The sequence below is a fragment of the Puma concolor genome, chromosome A3 (genome assembly GCF_028749965.1).
Source record: "Puma concolor isolate L17-30 chromosome A3, mPumCon1.1.hap2, whole genome shotgun sequence".
NCBI classification, from domain to species: domain Eukaryota; kingdom Metazoa; phylum Chordata; class Mammalia; order Carnivora; family Felidae; genus Puma; species Puma concolor.
In genome coordinates this window covers 52,889,911-52,917,330 of record NC_141669.1, presented here as the reverse complement: position 1 = coordinate 52,917,330, position 27,420 = coordinate 52,889,911, and the positions used below count along the sequence as shown (strand labels likewise).

General features: G+C 39.3%; 1 protein-coding gene across 12 annotated transcripts in view; it reads left to right on the top strand.

Annotated features, from left to right (window-relative positions):
- ZNF638 (zinc finger protein 638) overlaps positions 1-5,184 on the top strand; it is a 141,073-nt gene extending 135,889 nt beyond the window's left edge. For 11 of the 12 annotated variants that reach the window (XM_086700893.1, XM_086700897.1, XM_086700896.1 and 8 more), the window contains 3 exons: positions 2,362-2,460; positions 3,175-3,293; positions 4,864-5,184. In XM_086700893.1, coding sequence (XP_086557019.1) covers positions 2,362-2,460; positions 3,175-3,293; positions 4,864-4,929 — 284 coding nt within the window. In that variant the 3' untranslated portion in view covers positions 4,930-5,184. Of the gene's footprint in view, positions 1-2,361; positions 2,461-3,174; positions 3,294-4,594; positions 4,722-4,863 lie in introns of all 12 variants that reach the window. The other variant, XR_015249120.1, reaches the window with a different exon arrangement.
- The last annotated feature ends 22,236 nt before the right edge of the window (positions 5,185-27,420 follow it).

Here is a 27,420-nt window from a genome sequence, read left to right as displayed (position 1 = left end):
TTGCAGCCTCAAGTAGAAATCATTGCTTAATTCTTATTTGTGGGCCCAGATCCCTTGCTTTGTGGAGGCTGCCAAGCAGCTAGCCAATGGATGAAACAAGGTGTCTAAACATTGATAAAATTTATGTTGAAACAAATAAGGACCAGTGTCTAGTGAGAGTGAATACTCTAGTCACTCAACAAATATTTGTCACTGTGTCTATTATATTCAGAGCAAAATTATAAAAAGGGAAAGAAAAAACACACAGTTCCATGTCTCAAGTTAACTGATTCAGAGAGTTAAAGCAAAAAATCAACTACTAGGATGACTTTAAACAGCACTACAAGGTATTCTTTGTACCATTCTCATTGATGTACCCTCCTTGCCCTCTTGCTTTTCTGTCCTGTCTTCTTTAAGGAAAAACTACTAACTGTGATCCAGTCCAAGTTCATTGAATCTGATCTAAGCTGTGCCCTCAGTGCTGCTTCACAGTCTGTTCTAGGCCTCCTTTCTTCCTCATTTCCTAACCAGATGTAATAGAGGTCTTTTCCCCACTCTGTATCACCTACTGCATTACCCAGCTCATTCCTCCCTGGATAACCTTGCTTTCATTTCCATTTACCAGAGCAAATAGAGTATCTCCCCTGTCTACCAACTTGTATTTGATCTACCGTGGCACCTCACATATAAAATATGGCCAAGTCTTTCCCATTAAAAAAAAAAACATGCCCTTAACTTGGGAATCCTTCTGGTTCCCACCCCTTCTCTTTGCTTTCAGTGCGAAGTATCTGGAAGGAATCACCTGTTTTCACTTCTTCTCATTAAACTGAATGTATTTTGACTTCTTTCTAATTCACCTTCCTGAAATTGATGTTGACAGAGAACCCCCCCAGCTTGATTTATTGTTTTCTTTTCTTCCTAATTTGGTTTTATTTGACCTCTCTGCATTATTCGTTACTATTGTTCATGTCTTTCTTGAAGCTCTCTCCCATGGCTAAGTGGGTACTCTTCCTTCTTTGTGTGTTCTTCTCCATAACTTCTCCTTGATACAAAGCTATAGTTAGTAGTTTGGTAATCTGACAAATAGCTCCTAGCATGATTTCATGAGAGTGTTTTTCTCCCAGGATTTCTGTTTGCAACTACCAGCTTGTCTAGAACTGCCTCATCTCAGCTGAAGAATAAAGATGACTTATATACTGTTTATATAACAATTTATTTCTGTTAATGGACAATACATTTGACAAAAGGACCTAGCAGAAGCAAAAGTAATTTTCTAAATAATTTTAAACCTAAAATAATTGTTCTAATCTATTTAAATAATTATATATAACATATATTTTTAATATTACAAGATAAATGTAGCCGGAGCAAATATGTTTGAGAAAGTTTATTATTACTCTGGTGAGGGAATAAACTTTTGTAGGAAGAGACTACAGGCTATTTTAATCAAGTCAAGAAAAGGGAGAGCCTTTTTTAATTGAGTCTTTAGGACTTGATGACTTGTAAGACACCAGGAATAATGATTTCATAGTTCCTGTCCATCCCCTCATATTTGTTGAAGAGTGGCCCAGTTGCATGGAGAGACACTGAACTTGAAGTCACAAGCTTTGGTTCTAGCCTCTGTCCAAGCCTTGCGACCTTGGGCATGCCTATAGTTTCTTGTGTCTTGGTTTTGCTTTCTCCGTCTCTGAAGACATAGGGATAATGATGATTTGGCCTGCCTATCTCACACAAGATAAATGCTAAGTAGATGGTGTATATGTGAAGGAGATTTGTCAACTACCACAGTAACAGTAAGGTATTACAGCTACTGAGGGTAACCAGGATTGCTTGGAACCAGTTCCCATTTTTGTTTTCCCCCAAGATCATATTTTGCAGAGTCTGCTAACATTGAATGTTTCTCACATATTACTTTGCGGACCTTTAACATTTGTAATTTCACTTACGATTCTGTCTGACAAGGGTCTTGTCTGTCAGTTTAGGCTCAGTTTTTCCTGATTGGAAGAGCCTCAGTACAGGGCATCAGAATTATTTTCTGCCCATGTCTTTTCCTCCTTAATCCACACTCTTTCCCAGCCCAACCCAGCCCTTTAACATACTCTAGTTAACTCTTGACAGTAATTATAGAACTTGGGCTTCTTCCATTACCATTTAAGTTCTTTTGAGAGCAATATATAAACAAAATATGCTGTTAGCTTTTGTCCATTTATTCCTAACATTGAAGAATCTTGGAAGAGTGGTCAAGTGGGATTAACCAAGGAAGGTTTACTTAGAGAGATGAACCATAAGTTAATCTTTGAAGGCAGGGACTATCTGATGTTAGGTTTATAGGCTGTAAGTCTATTTTGAATAACTTTTTCCTTGAAAATTTAATGATTTTAGTTGATGAAGAATCTGCATTGAAAGATTCAGAACCAGAACGAAAACGTAAGAAGATTGAGGATTCTTTAGGGAAATCAGTGGTACCTGATGTTCCCGAAGGTAAAAATAAACATGACATTTTTCCTTCTCCATATGAAATAAAAGTTCAGTACCGTAGTAGGCGTTCTGTTGTTTAGATAACTAATGCAGTAACCTTGCTTAGATGATTATTTAGAGTAGAAATTCACATTGACATTTCTGAAGACAGAAGGCCTAGCAAGGTTTTTTTGCATTCTGGGAAATGTCTCTTCTTGTATTCCTGTACTTCATTTGCTGCTATGGAAAGAATTGAGTTATACTTGCCCAGGCAGAAATTTCAGTTAAATAGAACATGCTGAAAAGCTTGGCTGGCAAACTGTTTTGTGGCCAGCTAAAATGAGCTAAGGAGCACCATATTTGTTTACCCAGCATATTCCTCAAGCAGTTACCCATTGTTCTGCCTCTTTTTTTCTTGATTCATTTTAATAGGATTCCAAAAAGGTTTATTTCAAAGGCTTTTAGATTATTTTCCAGTAAATTGCTATTCTGAAAGAATGTCATGGTATCCTTGAGGCTCTGGAATATTATAGAATCCATTCAAAGATAGAGACATTGGTTTTGTGATTAAAAGCTTAATTGCTCTTGATCCCTAGGTACATGGCCGTATATATTATGTTTATATGTAAATATATATTGTGATTAGCATGTTTGTTGTGTTTAGATAAATTAACACAGCTATAGATAAATTATTAATTTTCCTCCACTCTCTTCCCCCCTCTTTCTTCCATCCTCTAGATTTGGACTTTCTTGTACCGAAGGCTGGATTCTTCTGTCCAATTTGTTCCCTCTTCTACTCAGGTGAAAAAGCAATGACAAATCACTGCAAGAGTACACGTCATAAGCAAAATACAGAGGTAACTCTTTTTTTTCTTAACATCTCATGAAATTCTTCAGGGGGTAGTATTATAATCAAACTACTTAAGTGTCCACCCAAAATGTACATTCTTTCCCTTTGGGAGAACTTTTGAAGGTTTGTACCTGTTCATTCCTCTTCAGTTCAAAAGTACAGTCTTCAGTGTACCTTGCCAGGAACTCTGAGTCTTTATTCCTTTTCCTCTGGCAGCATTCCCCAGAGTAGATTCTGCAGGTCATTAGTCCCATGTGACGCTCCATTAAAGTGTGGGAAACCATGTATTCTGATGGCCTCTTGCAGAATCATGGACACATAGCTTTTTAAATTTTGTGAATTGTCTAGTCAGAATCTGCTAAACTTTATTTAACACATTCCCTAAATGGATTTAATCACAACCCCTCTCCCCTGTTTAAAATTGTACTCATCTTTAGGAAGCACTACTTTAGTGAATCATCATTAACCATAGTTGAAGCAGTGTTTCTGATTCCTCCGGAATCTTTGAGAGTTGTTTTATATATCCTCTACCTTGAATCTGTGGCATCAACACTGCTCTAACATTTATTGAGTTGTTATTTGCTGGAAGCATATTTACTCCCCTTGTCAATTCTAGGAGGTAGATGGTGTCATTCAAAATGTACTTTTAAAATTTTTTTTTAAATTTTTTATTGTTCCAGTTATAAAGATCAGGAAAACAGGCTTAAAGAGTATCTAAACCCAAGTATCTAGTCCCAAGTTCACATAGCTAGTTCATGGCAGACCTAGGATTTGAAGCTAGCTCTGTTCTATTCTGGCCTCAAACCCTTAACTGTTACGCTATACTACCTGTGCTCTTAACTTTATCATGTCATTTTTCTATTTAAAATTTCCACTGGCATTGTATTACATTTGGAATAATATCCAGACTTCTTCTTGTAGGGCTATGAAGATCTGATTCCTGTTTCTCTGATCTCACTGTTATTGCTCACTACCTTTCAGTTTTCCTAGCTCTCTTGGCTTTCCTTTTCATACATGAAAGGCCCCTTTGCTACTTTTGTACCTTTGTATCACTGTTCCTTTGCTGTCTCCCAATGCCACTTGTATAGCCACCTCTTCCCCATCATTTAGCTAAATCTGAATTCCAATGTCAACTTCCCAGAAAGGGCTGTGCTTAAGAAAGACCTAGCTGAAGTACAAAACTCCCTCCCACTTCCAAAAAGAGTCAACCTCGATCACTTACCTTATTGTATTTCTTTCCTTTATAGTGCTTACCAGCACCCAAAATTGTCTTGTTTATTTATTTTATTATTTCTCTTCCCCCACTAGAATGTAAGTTCCATGAAATAAAGGGCCTTACCTATCTTGTTGACCATTGAATCCCCAAGCACCAAGCATAATGCCTGGTATATCATAAATATCAGATGACTGGTGAATGGAAGGAAAGAATGTTAATGTAAGGCAATGTGTTTCTAATCTTTATTTTGTAGGATCAGGCTCTTTTAAATTGTAAATTCAGTGAAATATATTAGATACGTTTGTATACAGAGCAAAGCTACATCTAATAAACATTTTATATTGCAAATTGCTTTTAACAGAAGTTCATGGCCAAGCAAAGAAAGGAAAAGGAGCAGAATGAGGCTGAAGAAAGAAGCTCTAGGTGATTGGGGGAAAGGGGAAGGACTTCATTAGAAATTCGTTTAGGGTCCAGTTGATTTGTGTATTTTTGTTATCATTAATTTGTAATTTTTGTTTCAGAAGCAAATATTCATGTTGTACAAATTTCTGATTGCCCTTGATGTGGAGAGACTGATGGGGAAAGTATGATGGGTTTGATTTTTATATCAAATCATCAGGCATGGAGAAATATCTTTTAGAAGTGTTAAAATAAATGTTCCTACTGTATATTTAAAATATCATCTTGTGTTTGTGGCTGATTTTATTAAAGACTTGGTTGCCTCTGATTTCAGACAGGAGACCGCTGTGACTTAGGATGTTTGGGGATTCTTCATGTATTACTGGAAGTCATAACATAGCAGGGTTTCACTTTGCTTCAAACATTCATATATAGGTCAAAGATTTCTTAAAACTCCCATTTTTTCTGGATAAAATAACATTACAGCAAGTTTGACCCAGGTAAGTTTAAGTAAAATTGCAGCTTTTAATGTGTTAGGAAGATACTTTTTTCTGCTTGAAGTAACATCTGTTTCTGCCAGGACCTATTTAAGATAGCTTCTAGCAAGTCATTTAGTATTAGCTTGAAACTACAAAGACCAAGCAGCCTGTACTTCTGTGGACCATAAGACAGTTGCTTTTTAAACCATTTGAATTTGTATTTCATATGTTTGTAAGAGTTGCAAAGGTGCAAAAAAATAATTCAGTGGATTATTAGGTGCTGGACATAGCCTTGTACTGTAAATTTTTAGATTAGGCATGCTTCAAACATAGGCCCACTGACTTTGAATTGCTTTAATACCAGATTTCGTAACTTTTCCAAGATTAGAGTATACCAGTTAATAAGAGAGAATGAATGGAAGGAAATGAAAAACTACTACTTTTTTGGGTTTTTTTGTTTTTTTTAATTTTTTTTAATTTGAGAGAGCACCAGAGTAGGGGAGAGGGAGAGAAAAGAGACTGGATCTTAAGCAGACTCCACGCTCAGTGTAGAGCCCAATGCAGGGCTCAGTCCACCGACCCTGTGATCATGACCTGAGCCGAAATCAAGACTCAGACGCTCAACTGACTAAGCCACCCAGGCGCCTGAAAACTACTACTATTTTAGATCTCTTACTCCCATCACAGCACATTACCTCACAGTGAGCGAGAATGAGGAACAAAAAGCAGCAACTTTTTGTTGCCCACTAAATTCACTGCACACTCAGTTCAGGCTTAGCCACAGCTTGAGCAAAATGACAAACTGTTACTACATGCCATAGACTAATGAATGGGGTGTGGAGAGGGATAGCTTATGAATGCTATCTGTCTATTGTAATTAAAACCTGATTGGTGAGTGAGGTAGTAAGATGGAGAAGAGCTATTAAAAGGTTGGAGAATAAGGTGCCAGTGAGCTAAAGCAGTATAGTCAGAATCTTTTCCTTAGGCCGCTCTGAAGCTTTTAAAACCAGAGATAGTAAGAGCTTTAATCTTGTCTGATTCAACTTTGGAATTAAAAAAATTTCTTTATTAGCATTTTTATTTATTTTTTGAGAGAGAGCATGAGCAGGGGAGGGGCAGAAGAGAGAGGGAAACACAGACTCCAAAGCAGGCTCCAGGCTCTGAGCTGTCATCACAGAGCCCAACTCGGGACTTGAAGTCATGGAAGCCACAAGATTATGACCTGAGCCGAAATCAGACGCCTAACCAGCTGAGCCACCCAGACACCCCTCAACTTTGGAATTTAATCTTAAAATTTTAAGTGTGAAGCTCTTCTGTCAAATTAGTTACATGGAAATTGGGATTCTAAATTAGAATAAAAGGAACTCCTAAAGCATAAAAGTGATAGGGATGATTTTTGTTTCATCCTAGTGACAGGTGTTAATGGTTAGTAAAAACCATGTTCCTGTCTGCTGCTTATTCTTAAGACTGGCAATTTTTAGGGTTCCAAATACAAAAGTTTTGTGTTTTTCTAAAAATAAAGACTCTTTGCATATAATTTTAGAATTGTTGTATACTTTTTTCAGAAAACCTTGCAATACCTCCATCCTTTATTCACACTATACTTCATCATATATGTAGCAGTTTTTGCTTACTAGTTGGTTGGGGGATATAATTGATTGCAGTGTACTTTTTAAAATTTCTATCATTTCATCATCTAGACACCAAAGCAATAAACGATTGCATTCAACACCACTTCTAATAAAAATTTCTAGGTTTTATTACCCTTTCTGGCACAGAATGCTGTGGAAATTTTCTGCCTCTCCAAAACTGTTCCTTTTGAATTCTTGAAAAAAAAATGAGAGCCAAGTTTTTAAGATTTAAAATTTTTGTTTTAATATGATTTGGTTGTGGAAAATACCAGGCATATTGAAGAAAATAGGATAATTTACACATATATACTAATTATGTAGTTTCAATAATTATGAACTCAAAGCTGAATATATGTATCTCCACTCGTACCTCTATTTTAAAGTAAATCTCAGCATGTCAGTTTACCCATACATATTTCATTATGTGCTTTTTAAAAATAAGGATTATTTTCATGTAACCAGTAACATCATTAATGATATCCCTTATTTAAATCCAGTTCAAATTTTCTAATGTTTCATAAATGATTTTTATTTTATTATATACTGTGTTTGAATCAAGGTCCAAATAAAGTCCATACCTTGTGACTGTTTTGATAGGTCTTTTTTCTTTAATGTATGTTTGTTTATTTTTGAGAGCGAGTGAGCCCAAGCAGGGGAGGAGCGCAGAGATAGGGAGGGAGGGAGGGAGGGAGACAGGGAGACACAGATTCCGAAGCAGGCTCTAGGCTCCTAGCTGTCAGCATAGAGCCTGAAGCAGGGCTTGAACTCAGGAACTGTGAGATCATGAGCTGAAGTCAGATACTCAACCAACGGAGCTACCCAGGCACCTCTAATAATTTTAAAATGGGGTTTGTATGTTTCTGCATTTCTTAATTTCTTAATTTATTTGTTTGGTATTATAAAGAATAATAATATGATGGATTGGAAATGGGGGGTGGGGGAAGGAAAGAAAAATTAAGCTGATCCCTCACATAATTTGAGAAACACTGCTGAAGTGTTCCTCACAGTTTAGATTTTGTTGATTGCAGCCTTGTAGTGCAATTTTAGTATATTCCTCTATCCTATGATATCCTTTGAATTTGTGGTTGAATATGGAAACATCAGAATTTGGTTCTTTTTCTTTTTGTCAAGACTGCTTCTGGTGGTGATGTGATCTTCCTGATCAGGAGGCACAAAGTATCTGATTGTTTTCTTTAAGATTTTAGTAGCAGTTGATGCTTAAAGTTTAGATGTATATTTTACTCATTGAGGGTTGCAAAATGGTGATATTTTAATGTATATTCCTTGTATAAGCTGGAATACTCTTCTGAAAAAAGAAACTTGTCTCATCTGCTTTTTTAGTTACTTAGTGGTGTCGTTTGTTTAAGAAAGGCATGATGCAGGGGGTGTCTAGGTGGCTCATTCTGGTAAGCCTCCACCTCTTGATTTCGGCTCAGGTCATAATCTCATGGTTCATAGGTTCGAGCCCTGTGTCGGCTCGGTATTCTTTCCCTCTCTCTCTGTGCCCCTCCTCTTCTATCTCTGTCTCTCTCAAAATAAGGAAAGGCATGACAGGGGTGGGTGGCTCAGTTGGTTAAGCGTCCAACTCTTGATCTCAGCTCAGGTCATGATTTCAAGCATGGTAAATACTGATGCTTTTCCTTAATCATTTTTTTAAGATGAGTTGCTGGCACCCACCAACTATGGTAAGTTCTTTTATTTAAGTATTGAACTCCTGAATTTTAACATACTTGATGTTGCATACCTTTGCAGTAGTAGTCTTATTGATGGTCAAATGGTCATAGTTTGGGCCTTTTTGATAGGACTCCTCATTCCTTTTAACAGGACACTACTAATTTTCAAAGATTCCTTGTTCTCCATGTATAGATACATTGCAGGCTCACCTTGTACACTTTCTGCCCCAGACATTTCTTTAAGGAAGTTAGCCATTTCTTTAAGGAATAGTGGCTCCTTAGGATGCTTATTGCTTCTGTTGTGGTTGTTGCTTTTCAGTGGACAGAGCTTGGAAATATGTGTTTTGTTTTTATGATAAAATTCATCATTATACTCTTCTGGCTCAAATACAGGACTTTCAGGTTTCTATTTATCTTTTTTTTTTTTTTTTTTCTTTTTTGAGAGAGCACACACATAAGCAAGGGAGGGTCAGAGGGAGAGAGAATCTTAATGCAGGCTCCATGCCCAGCACAGAGCCTGAAGCAGGCCTGAATGGATGTATAGCGATCGTTGGATGGATGGATGGATGGATGGATGGATGGATGGATAATGGGAAAACTCAAAGACATCTATCTAACACCCTAACTGCAGTGATTTCTTCCCCCTATGGGAGTGATAGAATGCCTTTTCTTTCTTCCTTTTTTTTTTTTAATTTTAGTGAGGGAGCGAGGGAGAGGAGCATAAGGGTGGAGGGAAGGGGCAGAATCTTAAGCAGGCTCCACGCTCAGTGCAGAGCCTGATGCAGGGCTCAATCCCATAGCCTTGAGATGACCTGAACCAAAATCAAGAGTCAGATGCTCAACTGACTGAACCACCCAGGTGCCCCATCTCTTCCATCTTAAATCTAGATTTATTTGTCTTAATGTCAGGTATTGTAAGTCGCAAGGACCTCCGATTGATGGAATTAAACTATCAAAATTGCTTATCTGTATCATACATCAGAAAAACAATACTGAGACCACAACCAACAATGTGATTATTAAAAAGTTTAAAATACTTTTTCAGTTTTGTTTTTGTCCTTAGGGTATATCCTAAGAAGAATATATATTTAAATTGCAGAGCTTTCTAGTCACCTGGATAGTTCTTTAGTAGCTCTGCTACCTTGTAGATTACCATTGAGGTTCATTTCTTTATTTTATTTTTTATATTTAGGGGTTACATTTTAAAATTTAATTTTATGTTACATGAAGCATTTCATGGTTCTAAAGTCACAATTTTTTTTTAATGGAGAATGAGCAAGAGAGGGAAGAACCCCAGAACAGACCCTGCTGCAGGGCCTGATCCCACAAACCTTGAGATCATGACCTGAACTGAAGAGTCGGGCACTTAATCAGTTAAACCACCCAAGCGCCCCTAAAACCAAACTTCTAAAACAAGGTATAGTCAAAGAATTGTAGCTTCTCTCATTCTATCTTATTGCCTTCCTCCCTAATATAAGTAACTTCCTTGCTGTTCATTTTGCAATATGTTTTTTATATATGTAAGCAGATTCATATCTATGGGATAATCAGTTTTTAATGGCTATGTCTTTATAATGATTGTTAATCTATAAGGGGAACCAATGAAAACAACAACAATAGAGGTTGAAGGGAGAGGAGAGCTAGGAAATATCTAAATCCTCTATAAACCTAGGAGAAGGAAATTTACCAGATGCTGAACTATAGGTCACAAAACGAGATAAATTACAGTAAGCTCCATGAGCTAAGGGAAATTCACCTTCTGATAAAACTTTAGGATTTTTTTTTTATAAGGGGTAGTTTTTATAAGAAGACCTAAAAATTTAAAATGAAAGGTGGGGAAAAGGGTAACTTCTTTGCCACAGAGTTCATAAAAAAAGAGGAGTAAGGTGCTATGATGGACTCCCTACTACTTTACTCTGACATCTATAAACCATCAGCAAAACATTACAGGCTTATGAGGTAGGTGGTGAACTTAAGTGTATATGTAGTGCATGTATGTATATAAACCATGTTCTTGTTCAAGGCTTACATGAGAACATGAACATAGAAAGTAACTTGACAACATTACCTGTGCTAAATACTCACTGAGTGGTATAGATCTCAGGGGTTAACATATGGAGAAGTAAAAGAAATGGTAACAATTGAGGGGATTAGAGACTAAGATGGAATTACACTTACAAGTTTACATTATTTCTAAAGTGGTATAATAAGATAGACTGTAATTAGTCAAGGATCTCTACCATTTAAAAATGCAAATTGAGGGGTGCCTGACTGACTTAGTCAGTGGAACATGCAACTCTTGATCTCAGGGTGGTGAGATCAAGCCCCACACTGGGTGTGGAGCCTACTTAAAATAAAAAAAAAATTTTCAATGCAAACTGATATGGTTAAAAAGTCAAAAGAGGAGCTAAAATGGATAACTAAGAAATAGTCTAACCCAAAAAAGACAGGAAAGGGAGAATAAAGGATTGAAGAGACAAATAGGAAACTTACAGAAAGATGGTAGACTTATGCCCAACCATATCAGTAAATTTATTAAATGTCAGTAGACTATACATTCCAATTAAATTGAAGTGTTAGGCATGAACTGGAATTAATTGGTTAGCACATCCTCTCTCTGCCAGCATCTCTGCATTCTACTTGGGCCCTAAACCTTGGAGATGAAGGATTTGCTTTTGTTAAACTGAAGTTTCTTACCAAAAAGTTATATATATAACCTGTGAGGAAACAACTCCAGTTACTGTAGGTATGTAAAAAACTTGTGTGAAGTAAAGAATTTTCACTTATGTAAGGTGAGCTCATTTCTCAAACTAGACATTGGAACTGGAGTCAGGGTTGAAAAAAAGTACACAGTACAGTGTGGCTGGTAGTTTTTTCTCATAACCTAGGAGTAGGTGAAAATATGAATCCTATTCATGTGCTGGACAGTGTCCTTCATGATTTTTTAGCATTCTCACTTAATCCTCAAAATAATTCTAGGAAATAGATGCTGTGGTAATTTGCATTTTATTTATGAGGAAGCAAGCTCAAAGAGATGGTCACTTGGTCAGGACCACACAGCTAGTAAGTGATAGAACTGGGACTGGAAGCCAGTGAATCTTACTCCAGACCTATGTTCATTCTACCTCCCCCACCACCCAATCCCCACCCCCAGCATTCTGCTCATCATGTCAGGCCTCTTGGGGTCACAGGGAAGAGAAGTTCATAAATAAACAGCAATGTAGCTGAATTGGCAGGACTTGGGGATCAGAGAGGGAGGAAAGATGGTTTTCCTTGAATGAGTGTGGAATACTTTGTTTCAGTTACCTGCAAAAGCATTAATGGATAAGGTAAGAAAACCCTGGTAGCTCACTGGTAGAAGTGGTCTCCAGTCTCCAGTAGGGTGGGATATTTTATCACTAATACTGTTTAGAATAGCCGGTAGCAAATGGCAATGATAAAAAGATGTAGTCAGTTCTGCTATTTTTAAGTTCTTACAGACTGTATCCTTTATTTGCTTTTATGGAATAGACTGTATCTATTGATCTGCCTTTAGTACAGCACTATAGAGCAGTGGAACCTTCTGAGCCTATCCTGACTTACCAGGGAAGGCTTCTGAGTGGCCAGGAAGGGCACTTGGGGTTTGCTTGTGCCTTTTTGTAAATACTGGCCAGAGGCTTGGGTGGAAATGTGACTAAGGCACTACCTCTCATAAGGCAGTGAACATGGTCCCATGGCCCTGTGGCCCCAGGTTTGTGTAAGCCCCTAAGTTGATCTTAGTCTATATTAAGGATCAGAGAAATGATGCCTAGTCTCATATAATTACCCACAGGGACTAGCTGGAAGCTGCACTCAAGTGTTACCTGCACTGTGATGGCGCTGGAGTCTGGGACTTCTTCACTTTCAGTCCTCCCAACTCTTTAGACCTGTTGGCTACCACCTCCTTGAGGCAACCCTTCATGTTGAGCTGCCCCGGCCAAGGAAGGATAGGATCAAGGGACTTCAGGGAGGTTGCAAAGGTGAGGTTCTAACTTTGGCACTGAGGTACAGTTACAGAAATGGCCCCATATTTTGCTCTGAGCTGTTGAGTCTTGTTAAGTGGTACCTAGCCAGGTTTTCCTCTCAAGAATAAGCCTAGCTACCTTGCCAGGGTGATTTTCAAATTTTTTTTTTTTTCAACGTTTATTTATTTTCGGGACAGAGAGAGACAGAGCATGAACAGGGGAGGGGCAGAGAGAGAGGGAGACACAGAATCGGAAACAGGCTCCAGGCTCTGAACCATCAGCCCAGAGCCCGACGCGGGGCTCGAACTCACGGACCGCGAGATCGTGACCTGGCTGAAGTCGGACGCTTAACCGACTGCGCCACCCAGGCGCCCCGTCAGGGTGATTTTCTAGTTTGAGCCAGGAGAAATTTGCCCAGCACTCTTGAGAAAGAGTCCTCCTTTGTAGAAACACAGAAGCAGCCCTATTTCTAATATTTGGTAGCCCTAAGCACTGGCTGCCATCCTGCCACCATATGGGTCTCCAGGCTTTAGGAGAAATATATGCCATGGCCAGTGAAGCAGAGAAACAGGACATACCTGGGCCCAGGATGGCATCCTTATGTTACTAGATCAATGAACACAGAAGCCACTCTACCTTGAGATTTCCTGTCCTTAAAAGCTAATCTCTTTCTTTAATGTTTTTAAGTCTATTTTGTCAGGGTTTCTCTTGAATTTATATGGCTTTTGGTGTTGAGTTAGGGAATTTAAACTTTAATCCATGGTCAGAAAATTTGCAGAGGTTTTTGAGATGAAATCCCCTGTTTAAGTGAAGTCCCATTTATACATGCCATCTACTTCAGTGCTGATGGAACAGAACCGTTTAATTTCCATTTTTTGTATAATGTGATACTGCTGCTTTTCTTACTCATTTGTGGCCAGTGTCCAGTAGGCTCGTGCCCTTGTTCATCTTTCCACCATGCCCCAAACATCCTCACACAGTGCCTCTGTCGTGCCCCAGGGACAGCCCTAATCTGTTTCCTCTGCACTCCCATCTGATTTCTTAGGACTTCCACACTAACTAGGGTTTTTAGTCTACTTTGTTGTGGCTTTCTCAGCAGCAGGAGCTTGGTGCTGAGGGGAACTTCAGAGGTTCCCAAGGCCAGTCCTTAAATGTTTGTAGTTTCTTCATGACATTCCCACCACTGGCTATCCACTGAAGGAGTATTTCCAGGTTCTGGGTGCTTCCACTATGGCCAGTTCCATTTTTAGATGATTTTAGTTAACTATAGTTCTCTCCCTAAAATTTAGATCTTAAAAACCTAGAGGTGTAATCCAAGAGAAAAGTTAATCAGCTCAGAGTCCTTTAGGTTGAAACTGTTGGATATTTTCTGTTTGCCAAACCAGATTCACTCTCCACTCTTTTCCATCCTGCTCTCTGCCCCAAGAGGCTAACCCGTGTGGACCCCATGCTCCTCACTTCTAACTGGATTTGAACAATTAAGCAGAGCAGGAGATTGAACAGAGGAAGTGAGGTCAAGGTATTTCTCCTGGTTCCCTGAAGGATCACCTCATTCTGGCTTTGTTCTTCAACCGAAGATTAATGTTTACATCCAGGTCACATTCTTTATAGGACTCTCCGTCTCGTTCTAGTAACTAATAACTGGTGTTTCTAGTCCTTGTGTGCTGAAGTACCAGTTGTGGTTCTCCTACAGCTTGTCCATACCTTTATAAATAGTCCTTTATTAAATGTCCCTCAGGTTACCTATCAGTGTGCCATCTATTTCTTATTGGGACCCTGTTAGAATAATTGGTACTGACCTTTAAAACTGAGCTAACATTAATTTAAAAAAAAAAAAGGGCTGACTATATTAATATCAGGTAAATTAGACTTCAAAGCAAAGTGTATTACTAGAGACAATAAGGAACAATACATGATGATAAAAGGATCAATCCACCAAGAAGATACAGCAATTTTAAATGTATATGCATCAAACCACAAAGATTCAAAATACATGAAGCAAAAACTGATAGAGCTAAAAGGAGAAATAGACAAATTCAGTTATAATTGGGAGCTTCTAACTCCCAGTTGTCTAACAGACAACTTCTGTCACCAACTGATAGAGCTGCCAGAGGAAAACAGCAAGGATATAGAAGAACTAAACGCTATTGAATCAACGGGATCAAGCTGACATTTACAGAATATCGAGCAATAGTAGAATGCACATTCTTTTCAAGTACACACTGGAACATACATGAACATAGGCTATAATCTGGGGTATAAAATATTGACACATTTAAAAGAATTTCAATCATACAGAATACATTCTATGACGATAATGGAATCGAGCTGGAAATCAATAATAGAATGATAACGAGAAAATCACAAAACACTTGGAAAGTAAACACATTTATAAATAATCCACGAGTAAAAGAAGTCTCAAAAAATGTGCAGAAATGAATGAAAATGAAAACATTAAAATTTTTAGAATACAGCTAATAAATTCCTGGGGAAATTTATAGCAGTGAGTGCTTACATTCTAAAGAAAGATCAAAATAAGTTCATAGCTCAAGAAACAGAGCAAAATAAACCCAAAGCAATCAATGAAATAACAGAAATCAATGAAGTTGAAAAGAGGGAAATGAGGGGAAAATTATACATAATTAGTTTCTCAAAAACAAAATATTGATAAACCTCTAACAAGATTAACAAAAATAAGACAAACTAATACCAGGAATGAATATCACCACAGATCCTGCAACCATTAAAAGAATACTATGAACAACAGTGCTCAAATTCAACAGTTTTGATAAATGGACAAATTTCTTGAAAATCACAAACCATTTAAACTAAGCCAAGATGAAGTGGAGTATCTGAATAATTCTAAAATTGAATTTGTAACAAAAACACAATCTCTTCCAGAAAATTGAAGAGTGAATATTTCCCAATTCATTTTCTGAGTGATTATTCCAGATATGCAAGGCTGGTTCAGTATTGGAAAATTAATCAGTGTCATCCGCCATATCAACAGGCCTAAAGAAGGAAAAAACTGTATGATATCAATTGATTCAATACTTAATCATGGTAAATGTGTGTACATTAAAATAGAGGGCAACTTCCTCAATCTCATAACGAGGATTTACAAAAAACAAAACAAAACAAAACACTATAGCTAGCATCATACTTAATGTTGAAAGGCCAAATGCTTTCCCCTCTGAGGATGTCCATTCTCACCACTGCTGTTCAACATAGTACTGCAAATTCTTTCCAGCCTCCGAGAGAAAAAGAAGGCACACAGATTGGAAAGGAGAAATAAAACTGTTCTGTGGAGTTGACATGATTGTCTACTTAGAAAACTCCAAGAAATCTATAATAAAAAGGCTCCTAGAACTAACAAATGAGTTTAAGATCTAAGATCAACATAAGAGTTAATTATATTTTGGGGCACCTGGGTGGCTCAGCCGATTAAGCATCTGACTTTGGCTCAGGTTATGATCTCACTGTTCCCAAGTTTGAGCCCCTTGTGGGGGCTCTGTACTGACAGCTCAGAGCCTGGAGCCTGCTTCAGATTCTGTGTCTTCCTCTCTCTCTGTCCCTACCCTACTCGCACTCTGTCTCTCTCTCAAAAATAAATAAACATTAAAAAAAATTTTTAAGTTAGTTATGTTTTCTATATACTGACAATGAATAATCAAAAGCCAAACAATTTTTAAATGCAATACCATTTACAATTGCTGCAAAGAATATTACTTAGGTATTAATGTGCCAAAACATGTATAGGATTTGGGTAATGAAAATTATAAAATGATGAAAGAAATTAAGGGAGACCTAAATAAGTGGATTTATTATGTTCATAGATTGAAAAATTCAACATAGTTAAGATATTAATTCTCTGGGATGCCTAGGTGGCTCAGTCGGTTAATGTCCAACTCTTGATTTCCAACACACCAGTTGTGAGATTCAGCCCTGCATAGGGCTCTGGGCTCTGCACTGGGCATGGAGCCTGCTTAAGATTTTCTCTCTTCCTCTCCCTCTGCCCCTCCCCCACTCACACTCGCTCTTTCTCTCAAAAAATTTAATTAAAAAAAGATACTAATTCTCCACTAATTTGTTCTATAGATTGTATGCAGTCCTGTCAAAATTTCAGCAATGTTTTTGTAGACCTAGACAAGCTTTTCCTAAAGTTTACATTGGATAGGAAAAGCCCTAGAATAGCCAAAACAACTTTGTAAAAGAAGAATGAAGCGAGAGGAATCAGTTTCCAACGTTAGGACTGAGTTAATAACATGTAGTGATCAAGAAAGTATGGTACTAGCAGGGAGGAAGACACAGAGATGAATGGAACAAACCTGGAAATAGATCCACACAAATACACCCAATTAATTGTTTACAAAGAAGCAAAGGCAATTCAATGCAGGAGGAGTAGCCTTTTCAGAGCACCATCAACACATTCATAAGCAGAAAAAATGACCCTCAATGTAAACTTCACACCTTACATTAAAAATTCAAAAGGGATTGTGGATTTAAATGTAAAACTTACATAAAATGTAAAATAAAACTTTTAGAAAGGAGCATAAGGAAGGAACAATCTAAAATCTAGCACTTGGCAAGAAGTTCTTGGGCTTGACACAAAGTGGAATCCACAAGAGGAAAAAAATGGATAAAATGCATTCTATCAAAGTGAAAACTTGTTCTGCCAAAGTTTAAAAGGATGGGATTCTAGACTAGCAGAAAAGATTTACAAATCACATATCCAAAAAAGGCCTAATACTTAGAATATATAAAGAAGTCTCAAAAACCTTAAAAATCCAGTTAGAAAAGCAGAAGACAAGACTTTATACTAAAGGGGACATCTAGATTACAAACACATGAAAAGATGATTAACATCATTAGCTGCTGGAGAAATGTAAATTAAAATCACAATGAGATATTTATTATTACACAACTATCAGAATGGCTAAAATGAAAAATAGTGATAATACCAAATGCAAGGGCTCAAAGAAACTGAAATATTCATGGGAATGTAAAATGACACAGCAACTCTGGAAAACTGACAGATTCTTTCAAAACTAAAAATGGACTTACCATATGACACAGCACTTGCACTCTTGGGCATTTATCCCAGAGACACGAAGACTTATTTTTACACAAGAACTTGTACATGAGTATTCACAACAACTTTATAATAGTCCCAAACTGGAAACTACCCAAATTTCCTTCAATGGGTGAATGGTTAAACAAACTGTGGTACATCCATACTATGAAATACCATTCAACAATAAACTATTGATACACACAATAACTTGCATGAACCTTGAAGAAATTATGCTAAATGAAAAAAGCCAATCTCAAGATATGTGTACCACATGGTTCCATTTATGTAACATTCATTAAATGAAAATTACAAAGATGGAGAACAGATTAGTTATTGACAGATTGAGAATAGGAGAGACTATAAAGGGGTTATTAACAGGAAGGAATCTTGTGATAGCATGACTGAGTATTGTAATCATGGTGTTTATGCAAGGCTACACATAACAAAACTGCATAGTGCATATACATATATAAATGCAGTTATAACTGGTGAAACTTTAAAAGCTTTATGGGTTGTACCAATGCCATTTGTTGATTTTGTTATAGTTCTATAGTTGTTTATTAACATGGGAGAATTAGGGGAAAGGTACACAGGACTTCCCTGTACATTTCTTTGCAACTTCCTGTGGATCTATAACTATTTCAAAATTAATAGTTTTAAAAAATTGGATTCTGGGGTTGCATTGATCATATATTCAAGGAGTATATGGGTAACCTTTTTGCCACGGGTGAATAGGACACAGTGATCTATGGTGTGCACTGTCACCACAGTTATTCAAATTATCACCAGTGGCATCAGGGAAAGTACAAAGTGCAGATAGAGGGCAGGCATTGGAAGACCAAGTATCTGTGGCACTTAAGTGACAACAATAGTGATTTATTAAGACTGTAGAATCATTTGGTTCTTATGGCCCCAGTGAACATATTTAGGGAAAAAGAAAGTTATGAACGTATGATTAGAACCAGAAAGCCTCTAAGACAGCTTTGAAGGAATTCCTCATCTGGTATCACAGGGCAGGTAAGGGTGAGAAGTCCCTGACATGACACATTCCCCTTGGGTACCTGCTAACCATTCGGTAGCTGATTGACTATATTCAACTCCTCCCATCATGGAGGGAACAGTGCTTTGTCCTCACTAGGAATATACACATGTTTCAGGTATGGATTTGTCTTCCCTAAACTCAGGGGTTCTAGCAGTACCACTGTTTGTGGACTTATGGGTAGACTTTATCATCATGGAATAACACCCAACATAACTTTGACAAGGAGATACACTTTTTGGTAAATGAACATATGGACCATGGGCTCATGCCTACACACTTTACAAGTTTTACCATGTGCTCTACCACCCAGAAGCAGCTGGCTTGATAGTTAGAATGACCTAAAGACTAGTTATGACACAAGTTGGAGATAACACCTTGGGATGTGTGGGTGTTGTCCTACAAATGCTTTATATACCTTAGACAGAAGCCAGTATGTAGAACCATCTCACCCATGGTTGAAATGTATGGGTTTGGGAACTAAGGAGTAGAAGTGGGAGTGCTGCCCCTCACTATTAAACCAACTAACCCACTTGAAGGATTTCTACCTACCAGTAAAATCCAGGATTGTTATTTCTCCATGACCTTGGCCTCAATCTTTTTGGAAGTCCAAGTATCCAAAAAAAGAATGCATACACAAGACATAGGGCATGATTCTAATGAATTGGAAGCTGAGGCCACCCTTTCACCTTTTGGGTTTACTCATGCCACTAGACCACGGGAAGGAAAAGAATTTATTGTACCTGATAGAATGATTGGTCTTGTTTACCAGAGGGAAATTGAGTTGCTACTACACAGTGAGAGCAAGAAGGACTTTGTTTGGAACCTAGCAGATCCATGGGTGTGCCCCCTTATGACTCTGGCCCAATAGTCCTGCTCAAAGGAAAACTGCAGCAATCTGGTAATGACAAGACCAGGAAAGACTCAAATTTGACCAGCCTTCATGCTGGCAGAGGTTAAGAGGAAAATTGAATGAGTAGTGGAAACGTTCAACTGTAATGATCAACATAGGTCTTGTTATCAAATACAAAGGTGGAGACTATAGCAACCATGTTATATGATAATTTTTTTTCCCAAATCTTTTCCCCCACCATTATCTTATATGCTGGGTGTAACAAACTAAGGATGCTCTGACAAATACCCAAAATCACTAAGAGGCTTGAATATGAGTAGAGATTGACCTCAGAGCCTAGGCTTGATGGGGATCATCTTGGAGTTGATAGTGTTCTCAGATGTTAGGGGTGTCAATAGTATCTGATTTCTGGACCAGTCACTGGACAATGGGCAGGAGAGAAGAGCAACTATGAAGTATTGTGATTGGGTAGGAAATACCGTAGCATGCTTTATCCTGTTGTCTCCCAGGACCTTTGGCTCAGTCCTGTTTTTCTCAAGCCAAATATGTGAAAAACCTCAAGAGGTCTTCCTCAGCTCTTGCTTACCAAGAAAGCTCTTGGTAATGGTGACTGTTTGCCAGGGTCAAAGAATTAAGTGAGTGCCCTGGGTTTGGGGGAGCTTGATTAATACAGCATGTTGTAGAAAGGCAGAGCCCTACAGAATTGACAGGGTTTGGGCCTTGAAAACCGGCCATCGCCCTGGTCAGCCTCAATCCCCAAGCATACCTTCTGCATCTGCTTCTCCAATCAGTTCTTTTCTTGTTGGTCAGGATTAGGTTTCTTGTAGCAGGTCCCTTCTTTTTCAGTTCATCTGAGAGATGGAATTGTCCCTAAGAGAAGTCAGAACATTACCAGATACATATCTTTGAGTTAGTGTAACTTCCCTAAATGTTCAGAGTGGATATCTCTCCTTACCACCTCAGCTTGTACCTACACAAGAGTCATCATTTCCATTAATCTCCCCTTTCCTTTCCTTCCATCTAGAGCCTTTCTTGCTTGTGTCTTGCTGAGGATTTCCATGCAGGGGGTGTGTCTTCTTGATCTGCAGGACTCTCTCACCTGGTATTTATGCTTCTTTGAACAAAGAGTATCTTATATCACTCTGTTGGGTTTATGTACATACCTCTACTGTTACAACTTCAACTGTTTCTGCTATGGTCTGAATGTTTGTGTTCCCCCAAATTCATATGTTGAAATCCTAACCCCTAAAGGTAATAGGGATTAGTAGGTGGGACCTTTTGGGAGGTAGTTAAATCATGGGTGTGAAACCCTTGTGAATGGGATTAGTGCCTAAAAAAGAGGCCCCAGGGAGATTCCTAGCCCTCTTCCTCCACGTGAAGATATACAATGAGAAGTCTGCAACCTGAAAGAGAGTACTCTGCTGCCCTCATCTCTAATTCCAGCCTCCAGGGCTGTGAGAAATAAATTTCTGTTGTTTAAAAGCCATCCAGTTTATAGTATTTTGTTATAGCAGCCTGAATGGACTAGGGCAGCTTACAACATTTTTATAGATATCAGAGATCATAAATATGGTGGCTTCATATCTGAAGTTTTGTTATATTTTTTAAAAAGTTTATGTAATCTCTACACCCAATGCAGGGTTCGAATTTATAACCCTGAGATTAAGAGTCATGTGCTCTACTGACTGAGTTAGCCAGGTGCCCCACATTTCTGAAGTTTTAATCCTATGTTGGGCATTGAGGAGGCACTTGCTGGGATGAGCACTGGGTATTGTATGTAAGCCAATTTGACAATACATTATATTAAAAAAAAAGTTTTAATCCTATGAAATACTAGTTACACATTCCAATAATAATAACAACTAATATTTATTGAATGCTCACTACGCACCAGGCACATATAATATATGCAAAGCGCTGTATTAGAATTCTCCAGAGAAAGAGCCAATATTAATATATAAAGAGATTTATTATGAGGAATTGGCTCTTATGATTATGGAGGCTCAGAAGTCCCATCATCTACTGTCTGTAAGCTGGAGGCTCGCTCAGAAAAGCCAATGGTGTAGTAACTGTCCCAACCCAAAGGCCAGAGAACTAAAGGAGTCAATAGTGTAAGTCCCAGACCAAGTCCAAAGGCCAGAGAACAGGAAGGCGATGCCTGAGGACAGGAGAAGATGAATGTCTTGTGCAAATTGCTTTGCCTTTTTTTGGTCTATTCAGTCTATTCAGGCCCTCAGTGGATTGGATGATGTCCCCCCAAGATGGTGGGGATGATCTTTACTCAGTCTACTGATTCAAATGCTAAATAATAATAATAATAATAATAACAACAATAATAATAATAATGTTTTACCAGCTATCTGGGCATCCCCCAGCCCAGTCAAACTGACACATAAAGTTAACCATCACAAGCATTTATCCAATGAGGCAGATATTCTTATAGATAAGGAAACCAAGCCTCAGGAAGTAAGGTAACTTGCTGAAGACCCATCAACTAGTACGTAAAGAGAGCTAAGATTTGAATCCAGGTAGTCTGACTCCAGAGTCATCCTTTTACACTGCTGCCATTGTTCTTTTCCTGTCCTACTGGTTTTACAGTTTTTAGCTGAATATTATCTCCCTCACCTTCTCCCTCTTCTTCCCAATGCTCTCTTTTTTCCACTTAAAGCCAGTCTCCAAACATAATCTTTTCAGTGCTTGTGAAACGTACTCCATCTGGATTCAAGAGTGCATTCATCTGGTATATTAGGTTGTGATCCAAAGAGCCAAAGCCTTTTCTTTGATACTACCCAGGTCAGTGGTTCCTGGTCTTTGGTCTGCAAAAGAATAACTGGGGAGCTCTTAAAAGTCAGAATCCTGGGCCATTTGCAGAGATTTTGACTCAATAGATGTAGGAGTGCAGAGGGACCCAGGTATCTCCACTTTTTATAAGAAGATTCTGATACAGGGGACCTTCAGATTGACCACACTTGAAACATCGACATGTCAGATACTCACTTCTCATGGTATCCTTTCTTTCTCTAAAGTCCTACCCTTCAGCCAAGGAGGAAACACTGAAAATGCTACCAGTTTGTTGCCCTCTTAACTCCTGGAAATGTTCTTTAGGCCTTGTGGTGATATCTTCCCATGATTCAACAGGAATTTTAGGGTATGGAGCGTCAGAAAGCTCCCTGGCCAATCTCTTCCCCCAGACACACAGCAGGGACCCCCTCACACTTGCTCCCCCTCATCTGCATTAGCTCTGCTGGTGCCCTTATTCTGCATCTTAGCAGAGAACCATTCATCACCAAGACCTGAGTCTCCCCCCTGCTGGGGCCTGCAGTAGGTTTCTTCACATTTGCTAATATTGGTACGTAATGGGATGTTGTAGCCTCTTTTACAAGGTGAGATTACCTCACTTCAGAAAAAGTTTAGGAGCGCCTGGGTGGCTCAGTCAGTTAAGCTCATGCTATCAGCGTGGGATTCTCTCTCTGTCCCTCTCTCTCTGCCCTTACCCCACTTGCTCTCTCTCAATAAATAAATAAATAAACTTTAAAAATTTAATAACAACTAAAACCTTTTTAAAAAAGTTTAATTCCTAGTCTGTCCCATACCACATCTTTTTCCTCAGAAACTCTGTCTCACTCTCCCTTACTCCTTCCCTCCCTCCGTGTGTGTGTGTGTGTGTGTGTGTGTGTGTGTGTGTGTGTGTGTGTGTGTGTGTTTAGGCTTTCTTTCATCCAATCTAGAGACTCCTCACCCTCTGAAATAAAGTTAAAAGGAGGGCTGTGCACACCAGTGGACCCACTTACATGGGCCCAGAGCTGTGTTCTATGCACTTCAGCAGACAAGCTGCTCTCCACTCCCTGCTTAAAGGGAGGGCTTTCAGGGAGGAATTTCAGACCAGAGGAATCTGACCATCCATTCTGAACACTCCTTTCCCTTGTACCAGCAGCCATTCCTGAACAGATAATAATAGTTTCTATTTATCAAGTGTTTACTAAGTATTTATTATGGTAGATTCTCAGAAAGGCCCCTTTCATGGGAAATTGAAGCCCTCTGAAACTACCATGAGTTTTTCTTCTCAGGGGAAACATAAGATGACTGAAGTGTGACCAAGGTTTGTGGTTCTCAGGAAGCTTTGCCAAGATATGTATGGCAGAGAACATAGAAATCATGTACGTTTTCCAAATTACCTCCTTCGCTAAAAATCTGCTGGTTTTTTTCTTTCTTTTTTCTACTGGGAAATAATATAAAACTTGCTCCTTGATTTCGCAGTGAGGTTGGAGAGTTGACCTTCCTTTTCTGCCCCAAAACAATAAGCAGTAAAAACGTTCTGAATGCCTGCTCTTTTCAACAATGGTCTGATTGCATTGTCAGAGGCTTGGTGTATTAGTTTCCTGTGGCTGCTCTTAACCAATTGTCACAACTGTGGTAGTTACAACAACAAATTTATTCTTTCACAATTCTGGAGGCCAGAAGTCCAAGATCAAGGTATCTCTTTTTTTTCCCAAATTTCTCCACTTTTCCATGCATGTGGTTCCTCTGAGCCTCCAGTTTTATTCAGTTCAGCTCCAGCCACACATAGAGGCTAGCATCCCTCAGTCTCAATTCCAAATTCTTGGAAAGAGAGCAGCAGATTGGTTCAGTGTTGAATCTTGAATTGGGTCTCTTTCCCTTTGCCAGGGGGTGGTCTCAAAGAATGTAGTTCTTTGAAATACAGAAGACACCCCAAACATATCCTACACATTGAGGAATAAAGTTGAGGTGCATTCTTACTAACCATTTATTTCTGTACAGAATGTCCTGTGGATAACAGGTTTGAAGAGAGTGGAGCCTGGCTGGCTTGGTCAGTAGAGCATGCAATTCTTGATCTCTGGGTCATGAGTGTGAGCTCCATGTTGTGGGGAGAGTTTACTTAAAAAGTTTGAAGAGAACCTGCTGCATGAATAAATAACGTAGAGAAGTTGCAAGGGGATGGGTGTTTAACCGATAAAGAAAACTGGTTCTGGTCAAATCACTTTAGTCACACCACATTTGCAAGCAGCTAGGTGCTTCTGAGATCCAATTTTAGTTCTGCCTTAGAGCAGGTTCGTGTTACTTTATACATCTGAACAGAGCCAAACTGTACTTCTTTAAAAATAGATCTTAATTTGGGCTTTCCTTGTATCAACAGGGCCTCTTGCCTTCTTCCCAATGAAATTAAAGTTTACCCCCTACCTGGTACCCTTCTCTAAAACTTGAATCTGGCCAATTCCTGCCACATACAGGCACCCTATAAATGTTGGCTAAGTGAATGAATGAATGAGTCAATTACTTCATCCAAGCCAAAGTTTTTTTGTCCAGCAACATATAATGGCCAAGGTTAGCAGCAAGAAACCTGATCTACTCATACACTTGCTCTGCAGAACGTCCCTCCCACTTCCTCCCAGCTTTGCTCTACTTCCTTCCAACCCACTCTCAGTACCTTGGGTCACCATCCCTCCGCTGGAGCTTCTAACTGATCTCTTTGCCTTCAGTCTGGCGCCTTGCACTTCATTCTTCAAAAAGCAACCAGAGGGAGCATTTGAAAAGTAAATTAGATCCTGTCATTCCTCTGGACTACCTCAGGTCCTGTGTGGTTCTCTCAGACTCACCTCCTCCACACCTCCACACCTCCACACCCCCTACGCCCAGCCTGCTCTCCAGTCACAGTGGTCTTTCCCAGGCTCTCCCCAGAGCCTTGACCCAGAGCATTCTCTTACTGCTCTCCAGAACACCCTTTTTCTCTGCCGCAACCTCAGTCTTGCCCAATGAACTCCTAACTGGCCTTCACATCTCATCTCAGATACCTCTCATTGTTCCTAGGATACACGAGGGCTGCCATTTTCTGTCCTTTTTTGCTTTTACAGATTTGCACTGGTATATGATTGGCTTGACTATTTCATTAAGTGTCAGTTTCCTCCACTGAAGTGTATACTCCTTGAAATCAGAGACTATATTAGTTTCCTCAAACTACCATAACAATATACAGCAGACTGGGTGACTTAATAGCAATTTATTTTCTCACAGTTCTGGGAGCTAGAAATCCAAAATCCAGTTATTGGTTGGCAAATTTGATTTCTTCTGAAACCTTTTTCCTTGGCTTTGAGAGCCACCTTCTCACTGTATCCTCACATGGTCTTTCCTCTGTGTGCATGCATCCCTGGTGTCTCCATTCCAAATTTCCTCTTATAAGAACACTTGCTGGGGGCGCCTGGTGGCTCAGTCAGTTAAGCGTCTGATTTCGGCTAAGGTCATGATCTCGTGGTTCGTGAGTTGGAGCCCCACGTTGGGCTCTGCTGACAGCTCAGCCTGCTTCATATTCTGGGTCTCCTTCTCTCTCTGTCCCTCTCCTGCTCATGCTCTCTCTCACTCTCTCAAAAATAAACATTAAAAAAAAAAAAAGAACACTTGTTGGATTGGATTAGAGCACACAGACTTGTTTTAACTTAATCACCTCTGTAAAGGCCCTATCTCTGAACACAGTCACATTCCTAACTGGGGGGTTAGGGCATATGGATTAACATATAGATTTTCAACTTACGGATTTGGCAGGGGGGGGGGGGAGGACAATTCAGCCCATAACAGGCACCAGGCACCATGCCACTTCTGCTCATCATTGTGTCCCCATGACCCAGGACAGTCCTGGCATGTTGTAAGACTTGATATACGCCTGTTAAATGAATGATTGAATTTCAATCCCCATTTCCCCCTCCTCCCCAACCACATAGTGTGCTAGAGGCAAAGAAAAGAAGAGACACAGGTTGCTGCAGGAAATGTTTGCTGTCCTGATCCTAAAATTACAGACCTTTCAGGGAGGGTTGCTCCCACTCTTACCACCCGTGGGGCAAAAAGCCCCAGCAATCCGTTCCTGCCCTGGGTGTGTGTGCTACCCCCATGGGTTGCTGGGAGAGAAGTTTTGCTGACAGGTGCACACCCATCAGAGTGGCCCTCTTTAGAAAGTGAGTCACCCAGCTGCTGGGAATGTGGATCTACACAGCTCCCAGAAAGCAGTTTAGCAATAGGTACTAGGACCTAAAAAAAAAAGTATGTCCTGCAACCTTATCATTCCAAAGCTGAAAATCCAATCTAAGGAACTAGCACAAGGGGCTCAAGATGGGGTTATATCCTAGTTTTTATACAAAAAAAAAAAAAAGTATTTCTCACTGTTACAATAGTGATGTATAACAATGGGAAAGTTTTGTAAATCTAGTCCATTCATATGATACAAAAGTATGTAGCTATTGAAAAAATTGTCTATGAAAAATGAATAATGATGCAAGAAAATGTTACCTGAAAAAGCAGTGCACAGAACTGCATATACATTGATTTCAGAAATATAATAAATGCTCTACTTTACACACACACACACACACACACACACACACACACACACACACACACTCAAGAGGGAAAAGCCTGGATTGGTAAATCTCCAAATGTTAATACTATTTTTTTCAGACCCAGAGATTTCTTTCTTTTTTTTGTGTTAAAGGTACCAGATGTTGCTTTTATAGCCAGAAAGTGGGGGGCGGGGGGGGGGAGGGGGCGGTAAGTAAGAGTTTTTAAGGCAGCTAGACCAGGTCGGTCAATGAAATTCCTCAGCTCCTGGCTTCTCGGGAAAGCGCAGTCCCTGCGCCTGCTCCCCAACTGGTCCTCAGAGCGGCCCGCTGACTCCGACCGACCGGGAGTGCTCAAATCCCCGCGTCGGGAGGAGGCGACAGACTTGGCGAGGAGCGAGGCCGGGGGTGGAAGGTCGGGGGAGGGGCAGAGCCTTTCTCCCATTT